The sequence below is a fragment of the Herpailurus yagouaroundi genome, unplaced genomic scaffold, assembly GCF_014898765.1.
Source record: "Herpailurus yagouaroundi ecotype Mexico unplaced genomic scaffold, PumYag 195, whole genome shotgun sequence".
Lineage (NCBI taxonomy): Eukaryota > Metazoa > Chordata > Mammalia > Carnivora > Felidae > Herpailurus > Herpailurus yagouaroundi.
Window position 1 is genome coordinate 8,687,928 of NW_024412426.1, and position 17,623 is coordinate 8,705,550.

General features: G+C 45.7%; 1 protein-coding gene across 10 annotated transcripts in view; it reads left to right on the plus strand.

The window, feature by feature from the left end:
* Positions 1-17,623, plus strand: part of CACNA1E (calcium voltage-gated channel subunit alpha1 E) — a 380,278-nt gene that overhangs the window by 320,172 nt on the left and 42,483 nt on the right. For 8 of the 10 annotated variants that reach the window (XM_040446512.1, XM_040446504.1, XM_040446508.1 and 5 more), the window contains 6 exons: positions 621-727; positions 11,801-11,812; positions 13,484-13,580; positions 15,761-15,921; positions 16,429-16,566; positions 17,405-17,606. In XM_040446512.1, the coding sequence (XP_040302446.1) occupies positions 621-727; positions 11,801-11,812; positions 13,484-13,580; positions 15,761-15,921; positions 16,429-16,566; positions 17,405-17,606 (717 nt within the window). The remainder of the gene's footprint in view (positions 1-620; positions 728-11,800; positions 11,813-13,483; positions 13,581-15,760; positions 15,922-16,428; positions 16,567-17,404; positions 17,607-17,623) is intronic. The other 2 variants (XM_040446506.1, XM_040446505.1) reach the window with 1 other exon arrangement.

Here is a 17,623-nt window from a genome sequence, read left to right on the forward strand (position 1 = left end):
ATGATAAGATGTTGTGGTACAGCACGTCTGCGTGGATCTGTTTAGACTGAGGCAGACCTGGGGGTATGTCCCAAGGGGAGCCAGGCCCACTCTCAGGCAGGCAGTGGGAGTGCAGACAGGGGTGGGGATTGTACTCACCTCCCCAGTGTGCTCCCTGGTCTGAGCCTGGGCACGTGCCAAGGCAAAGGGTCGGCTAGGGATGGGTCTTCCTGGACACCATGTAGTTCCAGCTGCCCTCACTGCCCCCCCATTCTGTTTCCCATCATCCTAACACCCCACATTTCTATTCTTTTCATAGTCTCCCTTATGTGGGGTTCCCTCCTCTGTGCATATGTGGCGACGCCTGGTGCTCTGAGCCACTAATGGAGGAAGGAATGTGGCAGAGTTCTGTGAGAGCCAAGGAGTCTAGTTGAACCCTGGTGGCTATGACAAGGGGCCTCAGGCTTCAGAGTGAGGTGAAGAGAGACTGTGAGACATGTCCTCTTGCTCTTCAGGTCCTTGTACAGGGTTGATTATAGAGACAATGGCAGTAGGGGCATTGTCATGGGGAGCCCCGAGCTCAGGGTGCATTGCCGACACCAGTGGGCTCATCCCTGGCTGTTCACATCTTTCTCCTTCAGATGATAGACCAGGGCTTGATCCTGCAGGATGGGTCCTACTTCCGAGACCTATGGAACATCCTGGACTTTGTGGTGGTGGTTGGCGCATTGGTGGCCTTTGCTTTGGCGTAAGTGTAACTCTTTCTTCTTGTTCAATTTCCTGTTGTCTCTTCTTCCTGAGACCTTGATTTTGAGGCCTCTCCAAGGCCAGCCTGAGAAACAGTTCACTCAGAGTGGTGCCAAAGAGAGCTGCCCTTGAAATCTGCTTCCCGCTTGCCCTCTGTGGTACTTCTAGGAGCCTTATATCTTCAGCTCACATGCCCGAAACGGTAGCACTGGTGAAGGAGGAGCCGGGAAAGTCCTTAGGGAGAAGTTAGAGGCCCTGGGGTTCCTTTCTTGGAGATGAGGAAGCATGGGCAGGTGCTCACGCATGTGGGCAGTGCCTCCAGGGGCTCAGGAAGGGACCCAGGGACAGCTTACGTATCTCTCGTTTCTTGATTCTCTCAAACAAAGAATCAGCTTGAAAGAAGAATGTAGAGCGTAGAACAAAGTTGGGGATCACAGAATCTTGAGCATGATCTCTCATGAACTCTCTCATGAACTCTCTGCTCATGAGCAGAGATACCCCAGAGAGATTTCAGGGACATCAGAACCAAGTTAATACGTTTAACTCCAGAACGTAAGATTTAGGAACTTCCTTGATAACACACTGAGGAAGACAGTCTTAAACCATTTAGGTAACTAAACCGTGTTCATTACATTTGGGGATTTTTTTTTTCCCCCAAACATTGATCCAGCTGTAGCAGGTTTTCAACCACATTCCGACATTTCCTGTGGAATCCGGTGAAGGAAGGGGCTCTCTTAACCCTCCAGGGTATAGCTGGGAAATACACATGGTGTCAGGGCCTTTTCCGTAAGCTGGTATGTCGAGTACCCTCAGATGAATGACAGCCTTTTGGGCTCTGTCTCTACCTTGTTCCACCACCAGAGCAGCCTCCCCCCCTTTCCTAGGTGGTGCAGCAGGCTTCCCTCCAGACTCTTCAAGTACAAGAGCTGAATCTTCTAAGCAAGTCTGGCTTCAGTGTGGTGAGGCTGAAGGGAAACATTTCGGAGTTGTTGTCAGTGATAGCAACTGGAAGAGGGAAGGGGCAAAATACCTGCATACGTTTGACCTTCCCAGGTCCAAGAAAGGGGTCATCCATCCCCCCGCCCCTGCTCCCAAAATACCATAAGCTTCCATTTCTGTCTACCCTGGCAGAGAAAGAGGTGGGGTGAGATTTAAGAAGAAACATTCCCCAAGTGGCTGAGGGTAGGGAGCTCTCTGTGGGAGAGATGAAAGGTCTCCAGCTGTCCTAAGAATCTAAGATCTCCCAGAACCTAGAAGTGGGCTATTTGAATTGCTGTCCCACCCATGAGGGACCCCCCCAAAGGAGAGCCAGGGTGAATGTGGCTTATGACCCTGAGCTGACCTTGCAGATCAATTTCAGTGTCCCTTGTCCCCCATGTACACCAGTATATTAACCCCTATTAGAGTCGCATGGAATCACCTGTGTCTCTCACAACAGGAAAGACTCCCGTTAGACATGACTGAGCTATTTCCAAGGAAATTTCACAAAAGTATGGCATTTTCCCAAACATCTCTACCTCATATGAATTCTCACCTCAAGACAAAAATCAAGGCAGCTCTGGCTATACCAAGGGGACTCCCAGCTCCTCTTCCTCCTTCTTAGAAAGAAGCATTAGAGTCTTTTTCCTAAGGAGGCCTATTTATTTGGTAAGGGATAAATATCACCTTTGAGTTTCTAAAAGGTCAAGTTCCCTTTTCATTTTGTCAATTCATTTGCTTACATTATTCACCATATTGTTCTTCTTTCTTATTTTGATCTCAACAAAGTAGTTTGTGTCTTTTTGAAGAAATGAAAGACAAGGAGAGAAGTATATCAAGGAATCCACCCCATCTTTAGGAATCTCACTGGGGTGACAGGACATAGTGGGAGGAAGGTGTGGGCTGTGGACTTAGGCAGGCCCTCTTTTGAATCCCAGCCCCTCTATTTACCTGCATCATGTGCTAGAGCAACATAGCAAGACAGTAACCCTTTTATCCTCAATTTCTCATCTCTGAAATAGAGTCAAAATAATGTGTATAGAGTGCTTAGCATAGGGCCTGGCACAGTGTAAGTGATCAATAGATGTTAATTTCCTTCCTTATGCTTCCATTCTCTCACCAAGGCTAAACATGGAAGACAAGTATGTGTTGATATATAATGTGTGAAAATAGTTGAAGATGAACACAGAGTGGTTTCCAAGACTTGTTTTACACACGCGCGCGCACACACACACACACACACACCACCTTGTGCCTACATGCCAGGTATGTAAGTGCCCATGGGAAAAAGTTGCATCTTAGAGGAAGCCTTTGCATGCCTGCCCCATGTCCACAGTCCAGCTGTCTCTCCTCAGATCCAGAGCAAGGACGATGGGCTGGAGGGTTGTCACCTGTCTTGTTCTCTTTTTGTACCCTTTGAAAACATGGCGGTGGTGGCTTTGGTGCTGGTGGCAGGGAAGCCTTAACAGCCCTGGAACCGAAGCCTGTCTGTTGGTCCTCAGACCAGGTACAGTGCAGGGAACCCCAAGAACCCCTGGGTTCTGGGGTCCACACTTATGTGATGGATTGAGAGTTATGATCCATCACTTGCTTTTAGTGATGTCACTTTCTGAACTTTTTCTTAATTTCCCTGGAAATGTAAATGGTACCTGCTCACCCTTCTCCATCCACTGTCTTTTGTTACCATCCTTCCAAGCTGGCCATGCACATTTCCTCTCCCCTTCCTCCTGCTCATGGAACAGGCTCACATCCCTCTTCTCTGGCCTTCGTCACATTTGCTGAGGTCCAGGTAATGCTTTCTCTCGCTCATGTGCCATGCTTCCTAACTCTCTTCTCTCCCTTTCCTCATTAAGGGCACCGGAGAATTCAGCTCCTCCATCACTTTGGTAGGGTTGGCCAGGATCTACCCTGCCAGCAGAGTGAGGGCCTGGCCTGGGGCAGACAGCGGAAGGAAGCCTGTGTTGTACTCTGCCGGGCCATGGCAGGAGGCTCAAGCCAACAGGAAGCCAAATGTGGGGTTTTCTGCACACTTTTCAAGGACCTCCCTCCTTGTGGTTACAACTTCCATTGTTATAACCCATATGTTTGCCTCTGGGAATGTCCACCGTTCAGATGACCTTACTCTAGCCCTCTCTCTCTTTCCTCCTTGCAATTGAACCTTGCCCTGCCGAGGTTTCTACTCAGGCTGTTGCTCAGTCTGAGTAGAACTGATGATGATTGCCATGGTAACGCCTTTATGTGATGTCTCAGAAGTCATAGGTGACTTGGCATCCCTTCCAACACTACCAGCCAAGGCCCTCTCAGAACCCAGCCCAAGTCCCAAGAGCAATGCCCCTAGCCAAGGGGAGGGAATGGCCTGTAGCTGAATTCTCAAAGAAAGCTGCGTGGTCCCCTGAGCCCTCCTGCAGAGGTCTGCACCTGCCATCATGTATGTTTTCTATAAGCATATATGCTGTTTGTGTAGTGGCTGAAGAGAACTCTCTCTTCTCTATAGCTGCGTACTTCAAGTGAAGGGATTCTTTATAATGTAAACCTGACAAATTCTGTTTGGGAACTTTTATTATTGACTTTTGAGGAGGAGGGGAAGGGGATTTATTTTCTAAGTGTGGGCATACCAGGAGATGAGAAAATAAACGGAAAGATACTCACATGGCCCCTTTCCTGTTCTTCCCGGTACACTTTTACATTATAAAGCATTTATAAGAACACTCAGGTCTCCTGCCTTCAGCCAGATACCTGTGTAGGGAAGTGGGCAGAGTTTTGGCAGAGGTTGGATCTGTTTCTCCTCATTCCACTGCCCTCACAACACCCCACTTTCTGGGCCATATGGAGACACAGAGTGTTTGCCAACTATAAATGTACTGACTGTGCCTCTTCCTCTGTGAGGTTTCAAGAGAAGTCTGGTGAGTGACTGCATCTATGAAACCTTTCTCTCTGATCTTTTTCTATCTGAAAAAGAGGGATTCTTCTGTTTGATAATGACTTTACACCGAAGGGCCAGAAACTGCTTTTCCCAGTGTCCTCACACCCTGTTGCCATCGTTTCTGCTTCCCAGCCTCCTGGGGGGGAAAACAAAGATGGCTCCAGCCTTGGCATTTCTGGGTATCTGCACGTCAGGTACATTCTGTCACTTTGGGGTGTCTTGCTGGAGTCAGCTGCCTTGTAGGGAAGTCATGTGGCCAACATGTCAGGGTGAGTTCATGAGCTTTATGGGATCCTGCACAGTCATGGTGATGCCCCCCGGCCCTCAGGTTTCATACCTTAAATGTTGAGTGAAGGGATTTGGACAGGCAGGTGGGCAGGGACAGCGTCATAGGAAGAAAGGTGAGGGACATATGTATGTGTGATCTTGCACTCCAACCCCAGCTCCTCACCTTCCTCATTCTCATTGTTCTACAACATGTTACTTGACTAGCTCAAGTCAGGTCACCAGGTGAGCTATCCTAGATTGGATTGTAAACAGTAAACTCACAGCTGATAACGGTTTGTCAACACAAACAATTAAAAAAAAATTGCAATTCTGCTCCCACCTCCTCCCCCATCTGGGGCCTGTGCATCAGTCAGAATCATGCAGGCTTTATGGCAGCTGAGGCCAAAGCTTCCCCTTGCTGTTTGCCATCTTAGCAGGGCACAAGGTAAGGTCAGGGCTTCCTGGCACACAGGGGACCTGGATCATAGCCACACTTGGCCTTTAATTATTCCATGCTTAGCCAGGAAGGAAAAACAGGAGTCAATCTGCCTCTCGATGCCAGAAGGAACCAGAATTCCCACATTAGCTTTTATTGCATTCTTTTCATTGAAGTGTGTTGCTTTTCTGACATTTGACACTCTGCCCTAGTCTTTAAGATGGATAAGGCCTTCTGAATGCAGCCACAGTGGCTGAGCCAGTTCTGAATTCATTCAGTGAAATATGCAGATACAATTTTAGGTTCGGGAGGGTCCTCAGGAGCCACAGAATATGGTACCCCAGTTCTACTTTTGTATTTATAAAGGTGTGAGTGCGTGCTCTGAGAAAGGAGTGGCTATTCAGAACTGAGATACTAGTGTGCACTTACACTCAGCACAGTAATAGTCGTACAGACATTTTACCCTATACCTGGCTCCTTCCTCCTCTTCCTCACTGTGCGCCTGTGTCTGAGGCAGTCCCCTCAGACCTCAAGCTTTGCTGTGCAACTTCTTTCTTGACAACCCCTATTTTTCTAGAACTGAGAGGGGTGTCTCCCAAAGGAAGCTGTGCCTACACATTCATCTTGTGGGGGAAGAAAAGGAGTGGACACAGTCCTGCTTCATGCAGAGAAGACCCATTTACCATTGAGCCAGACAGGTCATCCAGTCCCACTGTTCTGTGGAAGAAAATGAAGGATTAAAATTAAATTTAGCCATCAGGTAGCCAATTAACTGTGGATTTAGGATGCTGGCCGAGCTGGAGTTGGAAATTTCCAGCAGCGAGCAGAGAGAAGGATGTTGTTTCTCGAGACTCCAGCCTTAAGAGTCACCTCGAGAGTGACTTACCATGACTTTCTGCCCAGGCAGGAACACTAAAGGTGATGAATGGCCGTGAAGTCTTGGGGTGCCTACTGCTGGATTGTACCTGAGCTGCCTTGAAAAACAGGTTTTGGGGGTGCCTGTGTGGCTCAGTCAGTTGAGTGTCCAACTCTTCATTTTGGCTCAGGTCATGATCTCATCGTTGATGAGATTGAGCCCTGCGTTGACCTCTGTGCTATCAGCATAGAGCCTGCTTGGGATTCTCTCTCCCTCTCTTGTTGACCCTTGCCCACTTGTTCATTCTCTCTCACTCTCTCACTCTCTGTCTCTCTCTCAAAATAAATAAACATGTAAGAAGACATAGAAAATGGGTTTTGGCATGAATTAGGGGTGACAGAGTAGGAGCCACATGGAGGGGATGCCTAAAAGAGAGAAGTTCTCAGTCTACCTGCTCTTGGCATTAAGCCCCAGCATGCATGGTTTTTTTGTTTTGTTTTGTTTTGTTTGGGGTTTTTTTGACGAACACTGAAAAACGCGTTGTCTGTTATATACACCACTGGTGCTGCTGGGGAATGTGCATTTGGAGACCTTTATCATATGTAGGCAATGGGTGTGAATGCCCAAGCAATTCTCATTATTAACAAGCACAAATTTGGGAGATGGTTGATTATAAATGGACCTCAGCCTGTGGCCACATAACCAAGCAAAATGAGATGGTCCAGTCAGGGAACACAGCCCCATTCACATAGTAGCCAACAATTTGGCTAACCAGCCTCAGATGCAAGAAACACCCTGCATGTGAGGCAAGCCTTCACAGATGGAGGAACAGCGCAGTCCTGCAGGATGAGTAGAAATCCACCACAGTGCCCTCCGGATTTAAAAGTAAGTTTTAGAATAGCCCAGAGCAGATGTCATGATGGGACTAGGGAAGGATCCGCTCAGATCGTGTGACCTGCAAGCCATATGCTTTATCCACACTCACAGAGCCACAGCATAGGGGAGTGTATTGGCTGGACTTTTCCAGCACCAAGGCCTTCTCGGGAAGATCAGCACATGAGGGATCTAGGGTATGTACAGAATGTGAACTAAGAAGCAAAATCACCATTCCCCAGACCAAATAACAAAACTGCTAGGAGAGGTAAGGGGCTTTGCTGCCTCCTGCTCCTCAGTGCTTAGACCTTCCAGTTACAGCATGGTGCAGCGTTTGCAAAGGGGAAAGTTTTCAGGAGCAATGCTGAATGTGTACAGGGAGCTCACTGAGATCCATTTGCAAGAAGGAAAGTACTATGCACTAACCACTTAGCATAGAGTTAGTGCCCTGGTCACAGAGCCAAGAAAGTTGGCAGAGTCACAAAGGATTTAGGGCTCATGGGAGACCCCAAGCAATGCTGAGGTATGGGTGAGGAAGAAGAATACACAAATAGATGACCTAGCCTTACCTCACAGGTTCTAGACTTTTCTCTGGAGACTAGAATTGCCAACGCAAAGAGGTAAACTATCATTTCCATGGGTCTTTAGAATTTTTAAAGTGCTTTCTCACTAGTTGATTTATCACTCAAAAGTTTTATAGTTGAGAAGCAGATTGCTGGAGACTTTAACTACTTTGACTCATTGGACTAGTTGCAAAACCAGTTTTAAACAACTGGTGCTTTTTATTTCAAGTTTAGGGGCTTTCTCTGTCACATTAAACTTCCTTCTACCTCTGTTGTTGTAGTTATTTCTAAGCCATTAACCCCTGTAAACTCAACTTGGGGGCCTGGCGTGGATCTCTCCTCAGCCTACAGGTCCATCTGTCTCTGCTTAGAGACAGACAAGACATATGGACCAGATTAAGAAGGGCGTCCCTGACCCTGTCCATCTTGCTATTCCATCTGTACCTTTTTCTTTCCATGAACCCTTGCAGACCCTAGACTGATTAAGGTTAACAGAGGATAGATAGGTCAATATTTGAGCTCAGGAACTGCTTTCTTTTGCTGTTCCTTTTTTGGTTAAAACCCCCTGTGATTCCCATCTGAAAAAGCACTGTAACATCACAAGTAAGGACGTAGATTTCAGAGCCTGACTTAGTTCTGAATCCCAGCATGGCGAATTACTCGCTGCCTTAACTGTCTCTCTATTTCCTCATCCATAGCGGGAATTAAAAATAACTGTGTTTTGGTCTTGTGAGAGACAAGATAAAATATATTCAGTGTCTGATATAGTGCTAAATACTTAGCAAGTGCATATTAAATTTTAGTTATTATTGCCTACCAAATAATAGTCCCAGACACTTTAGCAAGGCTCAAGGCTCCTCACAGTGTGACCTCCTCTCCCCACCTTACACTCCAGCAAGCCTGGAGGCTCCTTCTTCTCATGCAAGAGATTCCCTCAAATCCCTGTGCTGTTCTCTCTGGGACTCATGGGGGAGGGCAGAAGGCTATTCCACTTAAGGAGGAAGAGCTCTTCAGACCCCGACTCTGCCCCCCATGGAAAGAGTGGTTCCTTGCAGAAATCACTTTGAGAACATGTCCTTTGAGAAAGGGTTGGAAGAGAGGGCGCTGGAAACTGAAGAGTGAAATTACAGTGAATTATGGGTGATTATACATGAAAGATCTGGAGGGCAACTTGACAAATGAGCTGGAAAAGTCTCATCTTTTACTGATGAGACATAAGAGAAATGTGACTTTTTTTTTTTTCCTGGAGAGCCAGTAACTTACCAAATAAGTAGGAAAGGTGTGGGGAAAATGGGTGGCCCAAATGAGTCCCAATTAAGGTGGGACCAGTACATCCTACCATGTGAAATTATTCTCAAATTTTAACATTAGAGTTAATTTTTAGACCTGATAAATTTCAGTAATTAGCTAGGCAGTATAAAAAAAAAATTCTGATTATACATGGAGTAGCAAAGACTAACAAAGTGTTATCAAATGATTATATTTAAATGATTTGTAAAAAGAGCACATGAATTATTTCAAAAATAATGTGCCTCAGTTTAAAGTGCTTTAAGAGTTTGTCCCCTGGTTTGATAAAACATTTCCCTTACAATCTTGTTAGCTTTGATAATGGCTTAAATAACTTGTATGCATGACTTTGGTAAAGGTACTTTAGCCTAGTGTATGTGTAAATTATGATATGTTTTAATTAATGTTAAAATTAATATTGGTGCTAAGTTGTTGAGACCTTTCTGGATTCTGTGGCTTTGTTATCCAGTATTCTTTTCATTTCAAATGGCAGTTTTCAAATCAGTGCTGAACATATGTTAACTGAGAAGCGAGTGTGCTTTTCTTCAACCACTCAAAATCAGAGCTTTTCAGTGGCTCCTCCTGTTTGAACAATGTGCAGAGCAATGACTAATCTTTATTTTGCTTTGGGCCTCTGTCTTATTACTATCCCTGGCTCAACTCTGTGGGAGTCAGGAGGGGACAAATCTCTCTCCCAACCCCTGCTGTATATTGGCAGCTACAATCAGTTGTTGAGATCAGAGTGTGCTGTTAAGGAACCCCATTGTCCAAAACAAGAGACACACACATCATACGAGCAATGGGTCAGAGATGCTCTTTGTTCCGTAGCAGAATATTTTACTAGGATCCTGGAGCAAAATTAATTATAGAGAACAAATTCTGTCCTTTATCCAGGTGTGTGGGAAGAGCAAGAAATTTGGGGCCTTCCTTCATAAAATGGGCATCTGTGAGTATGAACCTCTGAGAACCCGTTCAGATGCTACTGGACATAAAGGTCTCAGAGTTGAGGACCTGGGCTAAGCAACAGGTAAAAGCCTGGAGTGTGTGACCCTAAATCACCTGCCCATCCATTGATCCTACTCTGTTCTCTCATTTTAGGGATATGGAAGAGTCTCCCTAAGCTTTTCCTTAAGATGAATGTAGCCTGGGGAAAGGAAAGTGACCTATGTAGTTGTTTTGGTGAAGTTTTCAATCAAGTGATTACATTTTCCCATGGCACGTAGCTTGCAATTATACTTTTATTTGTTTGCTTGTTTACTTGAGGTTTGTTCTCCCTACTAGACTTGGTAACTTTCAAGAAGCTAGGGACCTCAATTGTTTTATTTACGGTGGTAAACCCACACCTAGAAGAGTACCTGACATATGCTAAGGACTCCATCAGTGCTGTTATATGAGTGGATACAGGTGTGTTGGACCAATCCACCGTGAGTCCAGGCTCGTGTATGAGAAGACACTGTGATAGCTCAGGGGAAGATATTATCTTTGCCTTCTGAACACTCAGAGGGCATCACATGAGCAATGTAAGATTTATAAAACCTTGGGTTTAATTCCCAAATAAACATTAGTTTGGCAATTATAGTGAAAATTAATGTAATTTTGAATATGACATCATTTACTGAGTAAAATAATGATTAGAAGTCTTTGCTCGTGACATATAGTGATGTAACCTAGGTTTGTGACACATCAAAAAAAATTAAGAAAGGAGAAAAAGTACCATTTAGAGCAACCAGCAACTAAGAACTGCAGCCTGAATTCTAGACAGTTCTACATGGCTGCAGACAGGTTCACCAGTGGCAATGTGGCTCACTTATTTAGTGATCTTATGCAAGGCACATCTTCCTGGGTATGCAGTTTCCTTTGCAATTAAGTGTATTTTAGGGGCCTTTTCCAGGTCTAGAAATTTGGTGAGCTGTTTGACAGAGCTTGGAACCAAAACCTGCTGCAGAGGTTTACTGGTTCAGAGCAAGAGCTCCAACCATCATATAGTCTTGGGGATAGTCATTCCTATGTCCTAAAGTTATTAGAAAGTCTAAATAAAGAGTCACACTAAAAGTTCTTAGCATAGAGTCTAGCCAAGAATTAATATTCAGAAAGTTGGCTCTCATTATTTCTATCTTAAATATTACATATTTATGCTCTCACCCTTTTTGTTATTGGAAAGCCTCAAAATAGAGCTGGGATGATTTTTCTTCAAGCTGCACAGCAAAAACTCATGATAGACAGTTGGTCATTTAATTTATCAAAGCCATCCTCTGTGTGACATCAGGACCTTGAAGACTATGCCTTCCCCTATATTTTGAATGGTTTTAGGGTGTTGCTCATCTGTGCTTTTGAGAGAGGTCATGCTATCCCTGACAGAGTGACTGTGTGCCCCACTGCAAATGAACTCCTTCATAAGCATAGATACACCACTATGGCATGATATGCCTTTCCCAGTAGAGTTTCTGGCCCAGAGCAGAGGAGTAATTCCTCTCTCCTGGTTTCTTATAAATTCCCTGGAAATTGAGTTTGTCTGAAGACTGCTAAGGAAGTAAAAGGCTATATTTAGAAAACATCAATAGACTGGGCTCCATGAAAGAAAGCACATTGTGGGGAATGCCATCTGGTTAGAGACAGCTTCACTAGTGCTTGCAAAGGGCCTTTGCCTTTCCAGGTTGGAGAGGGGGGTGTGGAGCAAATGGTGCGCTGGCCCTTCCTTTCACAAAGTGTGTGGACTCTGCAAGTGCCAAGGCTGTAAGCGGGATCTCCTGGGCCTGTGCTTGTCCAATTCCCTGTTGCTGTAAGGTTCCCTGTCCTCCCTGAAGTTTTCTAACTGTTTCCTTCTCTCCACCCCTCCTCCTTTTTTTTTTTTTTTTTTTTTTTAAACTGCTTTCTGCTTGGATCCTCCATAGGAACGCCTTGGGGTAAATATTGTTTTCTCTTTTCTTTGAAGTAAAGAATACGGGAAGTGGGCTTGGAGGAGGGTGCAAGTACAGTTGGGAGGGAAGGAGCCTGCTCGTTGAGAAAGGAGCGGTGAGTTTATACGAGTGGTAAGTTCTCACTGACAACCAAGAGAACAAAAGTGAGGAGTCACCAAGCCTTCTTGGACAGTGATCATTTTTATTGGTTGAGGTATGTATTTGGCTTAGAAGTTGCCTTTTTTAGGTAGGTAGCTATATGAATGTAATACAGTAAAAGAGTTTATAAAATATACAAAACCCCTGGATGCAAAAGACCTGATAATGCAATATTTTTGGATTATCTGTATTAAGAGTTCAAATGGAATAAAAGTGGCTTACAGGCCATGGCCTACAGCCATTAAGAGGGTCTTTAAATTCACATTCTGAGCAAAGCCAACATTCCTTGAATTCTATTAAATGTCTTCTTCCTACCTTGCCTTCTGTGGAAGAAACTGATCTTTTATCTCCCTGTCAGAGGGGATGCCGTGTACGGCGGAAGGACAGGGTAAAAGGCAGGCAGAAGCCCTTGTAGTTCCCATCTGATGCTCTGGATCCCATTTCCCCGGACTGTTGGTGTAATGGTACTCTGGGCCAACATGAGGAAAGAACCAGAGCCTGAGCTCAGTCTTTAGAGTCTCATTTCCTACCATCTGTGTCTTTTACAAATTGCAATTGTGTGAATTGAATGCAAAGATCTCAGGGGATAAGAAGGGTGGAGGGAGAAATGCAGGTTGATTTATTCATTTCATTCCTAAAACTAAAAAGGGAAGCATATTTTATCTATTAGGAGCAAACATTTCCAAGTGGCTGAATAGGGAAGCTCATTAGCTGTAGGGCAAGGATAAAGGTGGGCAGGGACTGGAGTTTGGGCCTTCTCCAACTGTATGGCTCTCTGCAGCTTGTGCTAGGTATAGGGCACCTCCGATGAGAAGGGACCGCGGAAGGAGCCAGCCATGCGCAGGTAGTGTGAGCCAGCGTCCTGGCAGGAAGCCTACGTGACATGCTTTCTCTGGAAGCGGCAGCCAACACAGCAGGGGTGTCCTGTCCCTACTGCCCTTCCCCACCCTGTTCTCCCCTGAACTAATGAGTTCTGCCAAGGTGGCAAATGTAGAGTCAAGGAAAGGACTAGCTTAAGTCCTCTGATGAGACTTGCTTTCAACCAGGGGTTCCCAGTCCATTCAACGAATATCATTTGAGAGCCTGCTACTCAAGAAGCACCAGACCAGGCACCATGGGGATCCAGAATGGATTGCCAGTCATGTTCCATAGTCGATCTCTCTTCCATTCCCATTCTGCTAATGTGTTAATAACCAGCATTACTCTAGGCATTGGGGAGAGGAAGTGTTCACTAAAATACTTATTACATGGATGCCTTTGTGCGTGCTCACGTGTTCTGTGTGAATATACATGAGTGTGCATGTGTGTGTGCACACACACGCGCATAAGAGTGTGTTCAAAATAGGGAGTGAATTGAATTTTTTGTGGGGTCTTCCTGAAGGGGGTCTACTCTGACCCAATATCTGGCCTCTTGCCTCACTATCCCCCCTTCTACCTTGTTGTTGTTAATGCGGTAGTGTGAATGCCGCTTTCATTTCTCCCCCTGTCTTCTGATCCCTGGGGGCCTCTCCCCTGCAGAACTAACAAGGGGCGGGACATCAAGACCATCAAATCTCTGAGGGTGCTCCGAGTTCTGAGACCGCTGAAGACCATCAAGCGCTTGCCCAAGCTCAAGGTAAGGTTTTCCGAGTCCCCTTCTCCCATCTTGTCTTTAGCCGTGGTCAGCCTGCTTTCAGAGAATTATTTCTGAGAATAGTCCTTTGGCTCACACAGGGACTGGGGTCCTTTCATCGGCCTGAGTGAAAGGTCTTTGTTTAAAAGAAAAATAACCAACATGCCAAGAAATCTATGAGGGGGCTTTGGCCTCTTGGGTCCAGACCCAGGTAGTATTTTATACATACTCTGGCTGTGGCATGTCACCCAGAAAGCACCCTGTGTCATTAAGGTGGACCCAGAACACCAAAATGGAAGTAGAAGTCTTCTAACTGTGTTGTGGCCAAACAGCATGTCATGCTGAGTAACCAGGGATGGGTAATTCTAGAGAAGGAAAGGATTTACTAGCCCTGCCCCTTCATATTTTTAAGGCACAGATAGGTCAGCAACTTGCCCAAGAACATAGTCATTTTTGGCAGAAGCAGAGAATGGGGAGGAGCTAACATGGATTAAGTTCTTCCTGTTTCCAGGGCCTGCACTTCCACAGGTATATTACCTTGATTCTCCTCCTTTCTAACCAGTGTCTCCCTGCTCAACCCTCCTGGGGCTTCTTCCCTGGCTGAGCCTTCCTGCCCTCAGGGTGTGCTTTACCATTCAAGTCCAGTTGGTTAACACATTGAACCCTCCTCCCCCCACACATATACTGCTGTGAACAGAAGCTGAAGCCTCACTGGGGAAAAAGTTTTTCCTCCTGAATTCCTGTGAGTGAGAGTTAGCCACCCTGAGGGAGGAGGCCAGGATGCCTGGTTCACAGCCCTGAGGTCCACTCCCTGATGCCCAGGCCACACGGCCAGCCAGAGTGAGCCACAGCACCAGGCCTGAGCATGGTCTTCAGGGGCTACGCACACTGTTCACTACTACAACCTTGTACCTGGTAATAGACCCAGCGTTGTTCCAGGCCTCGGTCCATGTCCATAAATATTCATTCCTTTCTGCTCCACCCCAACAATACCGCCAGGGGGCTGAGGCCTTAACCAATGTTGTTAGCTGCAACCCAGGCTCTAACGGTCTCTTCTTTTCTGAGCTATGTTGGGGTCCTAAGGAGATTGCAGACCACATAATGAGATTAGTTAATAGGCTGGAGAATGCGACCCCAGCCTTGGCTAATTCCACTTAATTAGGAAGCGCTGGCTTCTTGCTTTCTCTGCAGCTCCATCACCTGGGGGAAGTGTAGGTGGCTCTGATGATTCTACAAGGCTGCGTGCCGCTCACATACCCCGCAGTGTTGAACTAATTAAACCAGCGATAGTCACCCAGCGCTGTGAAGAAACAACTGTACCAATGTGGCAACTGCACAAATGCAGTCCCACCATGGGGCTCAACTCTCCAGTGAGCTAAACCTAAAAACCTAGAAAATAACCTAAAAATGGCTTGAAATGTGTCGAATTCCTGTGTAACTCCCCACAGCTCAGGGCCTAGAATGGATTCTGCAGAGTGACATCCAGGCTTGTGACCGAAGCACCAGTCTGATTCTGTCCACCCAGTCCTCCCTTCTCTATGGGAAGGCTGCTCTCCATCCCTTCCTACATCACCTGTTGACTCTTCATCCCCAATACAGCTGGCTTTAAGCTAGAGAACATTTACATGTGAAGTATTGAACATATTTTGATCGAATGTATGGATTAATTCAAATTATCACTAAAATAAAGGTGTAATTTACTGCGCTCTCTGATCCATTTAGAAAGGTAAAGAGAAGACCATATGCATGCAATATATAAACCGAATCTAAGAAGGCCACCAAATAGATGTAAGGTTAGGGACAAGCCATGTAATGGCTAAAATGGGCTAAATGCTCTCAGAGATCCTTTCTGCGATAGATTTCTGTGCCTCCCACTAACTGGAGTACACCTATTGGGATCCCACAAAGGACTTCCACCACTGCCTGGTGCCTTTTGGCCTCTACTGCTTTGGGGTTTACTTTCAGTTTCAGAGCACATGTACCCTTCCAGGTGGTAGGTCCTGGCAGTCATGACCAGTTTGGAAGCCACCTCTGAATCCCATGAGGTTACTTCTTAGGAAGGTGATATCTCCTGAGGCACCTTCTCAGTGGGGCTGGCTGGTGGTGATGTGGCCCTAGCTCCGCTCTAGGCAAATGCACAGGCCATTCCAGGGACATACAGTGCTCTTTACTTCTCTTTGCAGGCTGTCTTTGATTGCGTGGTGACTTCCTTGAAGAATGTCTTCAACATACTCATTGTCTACAAGCTCTTCATGTTCATCTTCGCTGTCATCGCAGTTCAGCTCTTCAAGGGAAAGTTCTTTTATTGCACGGACAGTTCCAAGGACACAGAGAAGGAGTGCATGTACGTGCAGCCAGCACAAGCCACTCACTTTCTGCTAAAGCATGTTCCAGTGATGCCCACTTAACCCTCCATAGATAGGTCTTCTCTTTCTCTCTTACCCATCTCTCATTTCTTCTTTTAGGAAAAAAGGCAAAATAGGAAACTTTTTGTGTCACACACAGTACATGGCATTTTACATACTGTTTTTCATTATCAATCTTTACAGTGACCTTTTGAGATAGGTTTCATTTACGTACTCTAGATGTGAAAGCTGAGGCTCAGGAAGTTTAAACTGCTCAAGGTTGCACGGTGACTAGTAAAAGGATTAGGATTTCATCTTCCATGTCTACTGGGCACCTAATACCACTTTTATTCTGCAATGATAGACTGCCTTTATAATACACTGCTTTCTTCCTTGCATTTGTATCCTGATTATGACTTAGCCACATGATTGAAGTTTGTAGAATCTCCTTACTCTCCCACGAGCTGTAGTGAAGAGGCCCTGTTTCATTTGTACTCTGGTTTTAGAGGCAACTATGTAGATCATGAAAAAAACAAGATGGAGGTGAAAGGCCGGGAATGGAAGCGCCATGAATTCCACTACGACAACATTATCTGGGCCCTGCTGACCCTCTTCACTGTCTCCACAGGGGAAGGATGGCCTCAGTGAGTGATGGGTTTGAGTCGGCATGCTTGTCTGTGAGCTGGGATAGGGCCACGTGGTTGCCTTGAGAAGCTTATTCAAGATGAATGAGGCTAACCCTTTGTTATTATACCAGGGAAAGTAAGTGGTTATGAGTGGGTGAGAGCTGGAAGAGAGGAGGAATGAAAAAACTTAAAGCAAAAATCAAGAGGGAGATAACAAAGTCAGAGATGTTTGAAACTCTTCTTGTTTTAGCCAATTGAGTTGAGTGGAGTCATCTGACTCTTGTAGAGCAAATGAGTTTTGAATGGCTCTCCACCCCTTAGAAGAATTCCCTGGGGACTGTTTTGAATACATTTATCCTCCACGTTGGCCCTTCACCTTGGGACTGAGGGTTAAGAATGAGTTGGAAGACTCAGAGACACTTTCTGTGGTCACACCTCTATGAAGAAGACAACAGAATGCAGTTTCTTAGGCTGCTAATGTCTGATTTTTCAGAGACTTGGCAATTATTAAGACCCCACTTTCTGGTGGCAGCATACTCTAGTTGGCAGTATGCCAGGAAGTCCAGGGGTCTCTTGGTATTGAATATGACAACCTAAGCTATAAACTAATGTCACTCTGTTGTTTAGCAGTTGGATGCATGATGGAACAGGGCATAGAAAAAGCAGTGGATCTGGGGTCACTGGATCTTCACCACCTTGATTATGGACCCTAAAAATTATGGTGGATCTACAAAGTCAAAGAAGTCATATAAGAAAATATAATAGGTGGCAGGCACATCTCCTAATGAAGCCTTGAGTCAGAGCCACTGCCAAGATTTCCATCCACCATCCAAGCCCCCTCATTCTGTCCCTACAGAGTCTTACAGCATTCTGTCGATGTGACAGAGGAAGACCGAGGACCAAGCCGCAGCAACCGCATGGAGATGTCCATCTTTTACGTGGTCTACTTTGTGGTCTTCCCTTTCTTCTTTGTCAATATCTTTGTGGCTCTCATCATCATCACCTTCCAGGAGCAAGGAGACAAGATGATGGAGGAGTGCAGCCTGGAGAAGAACGAGGTAAAAATAAGTGGTCT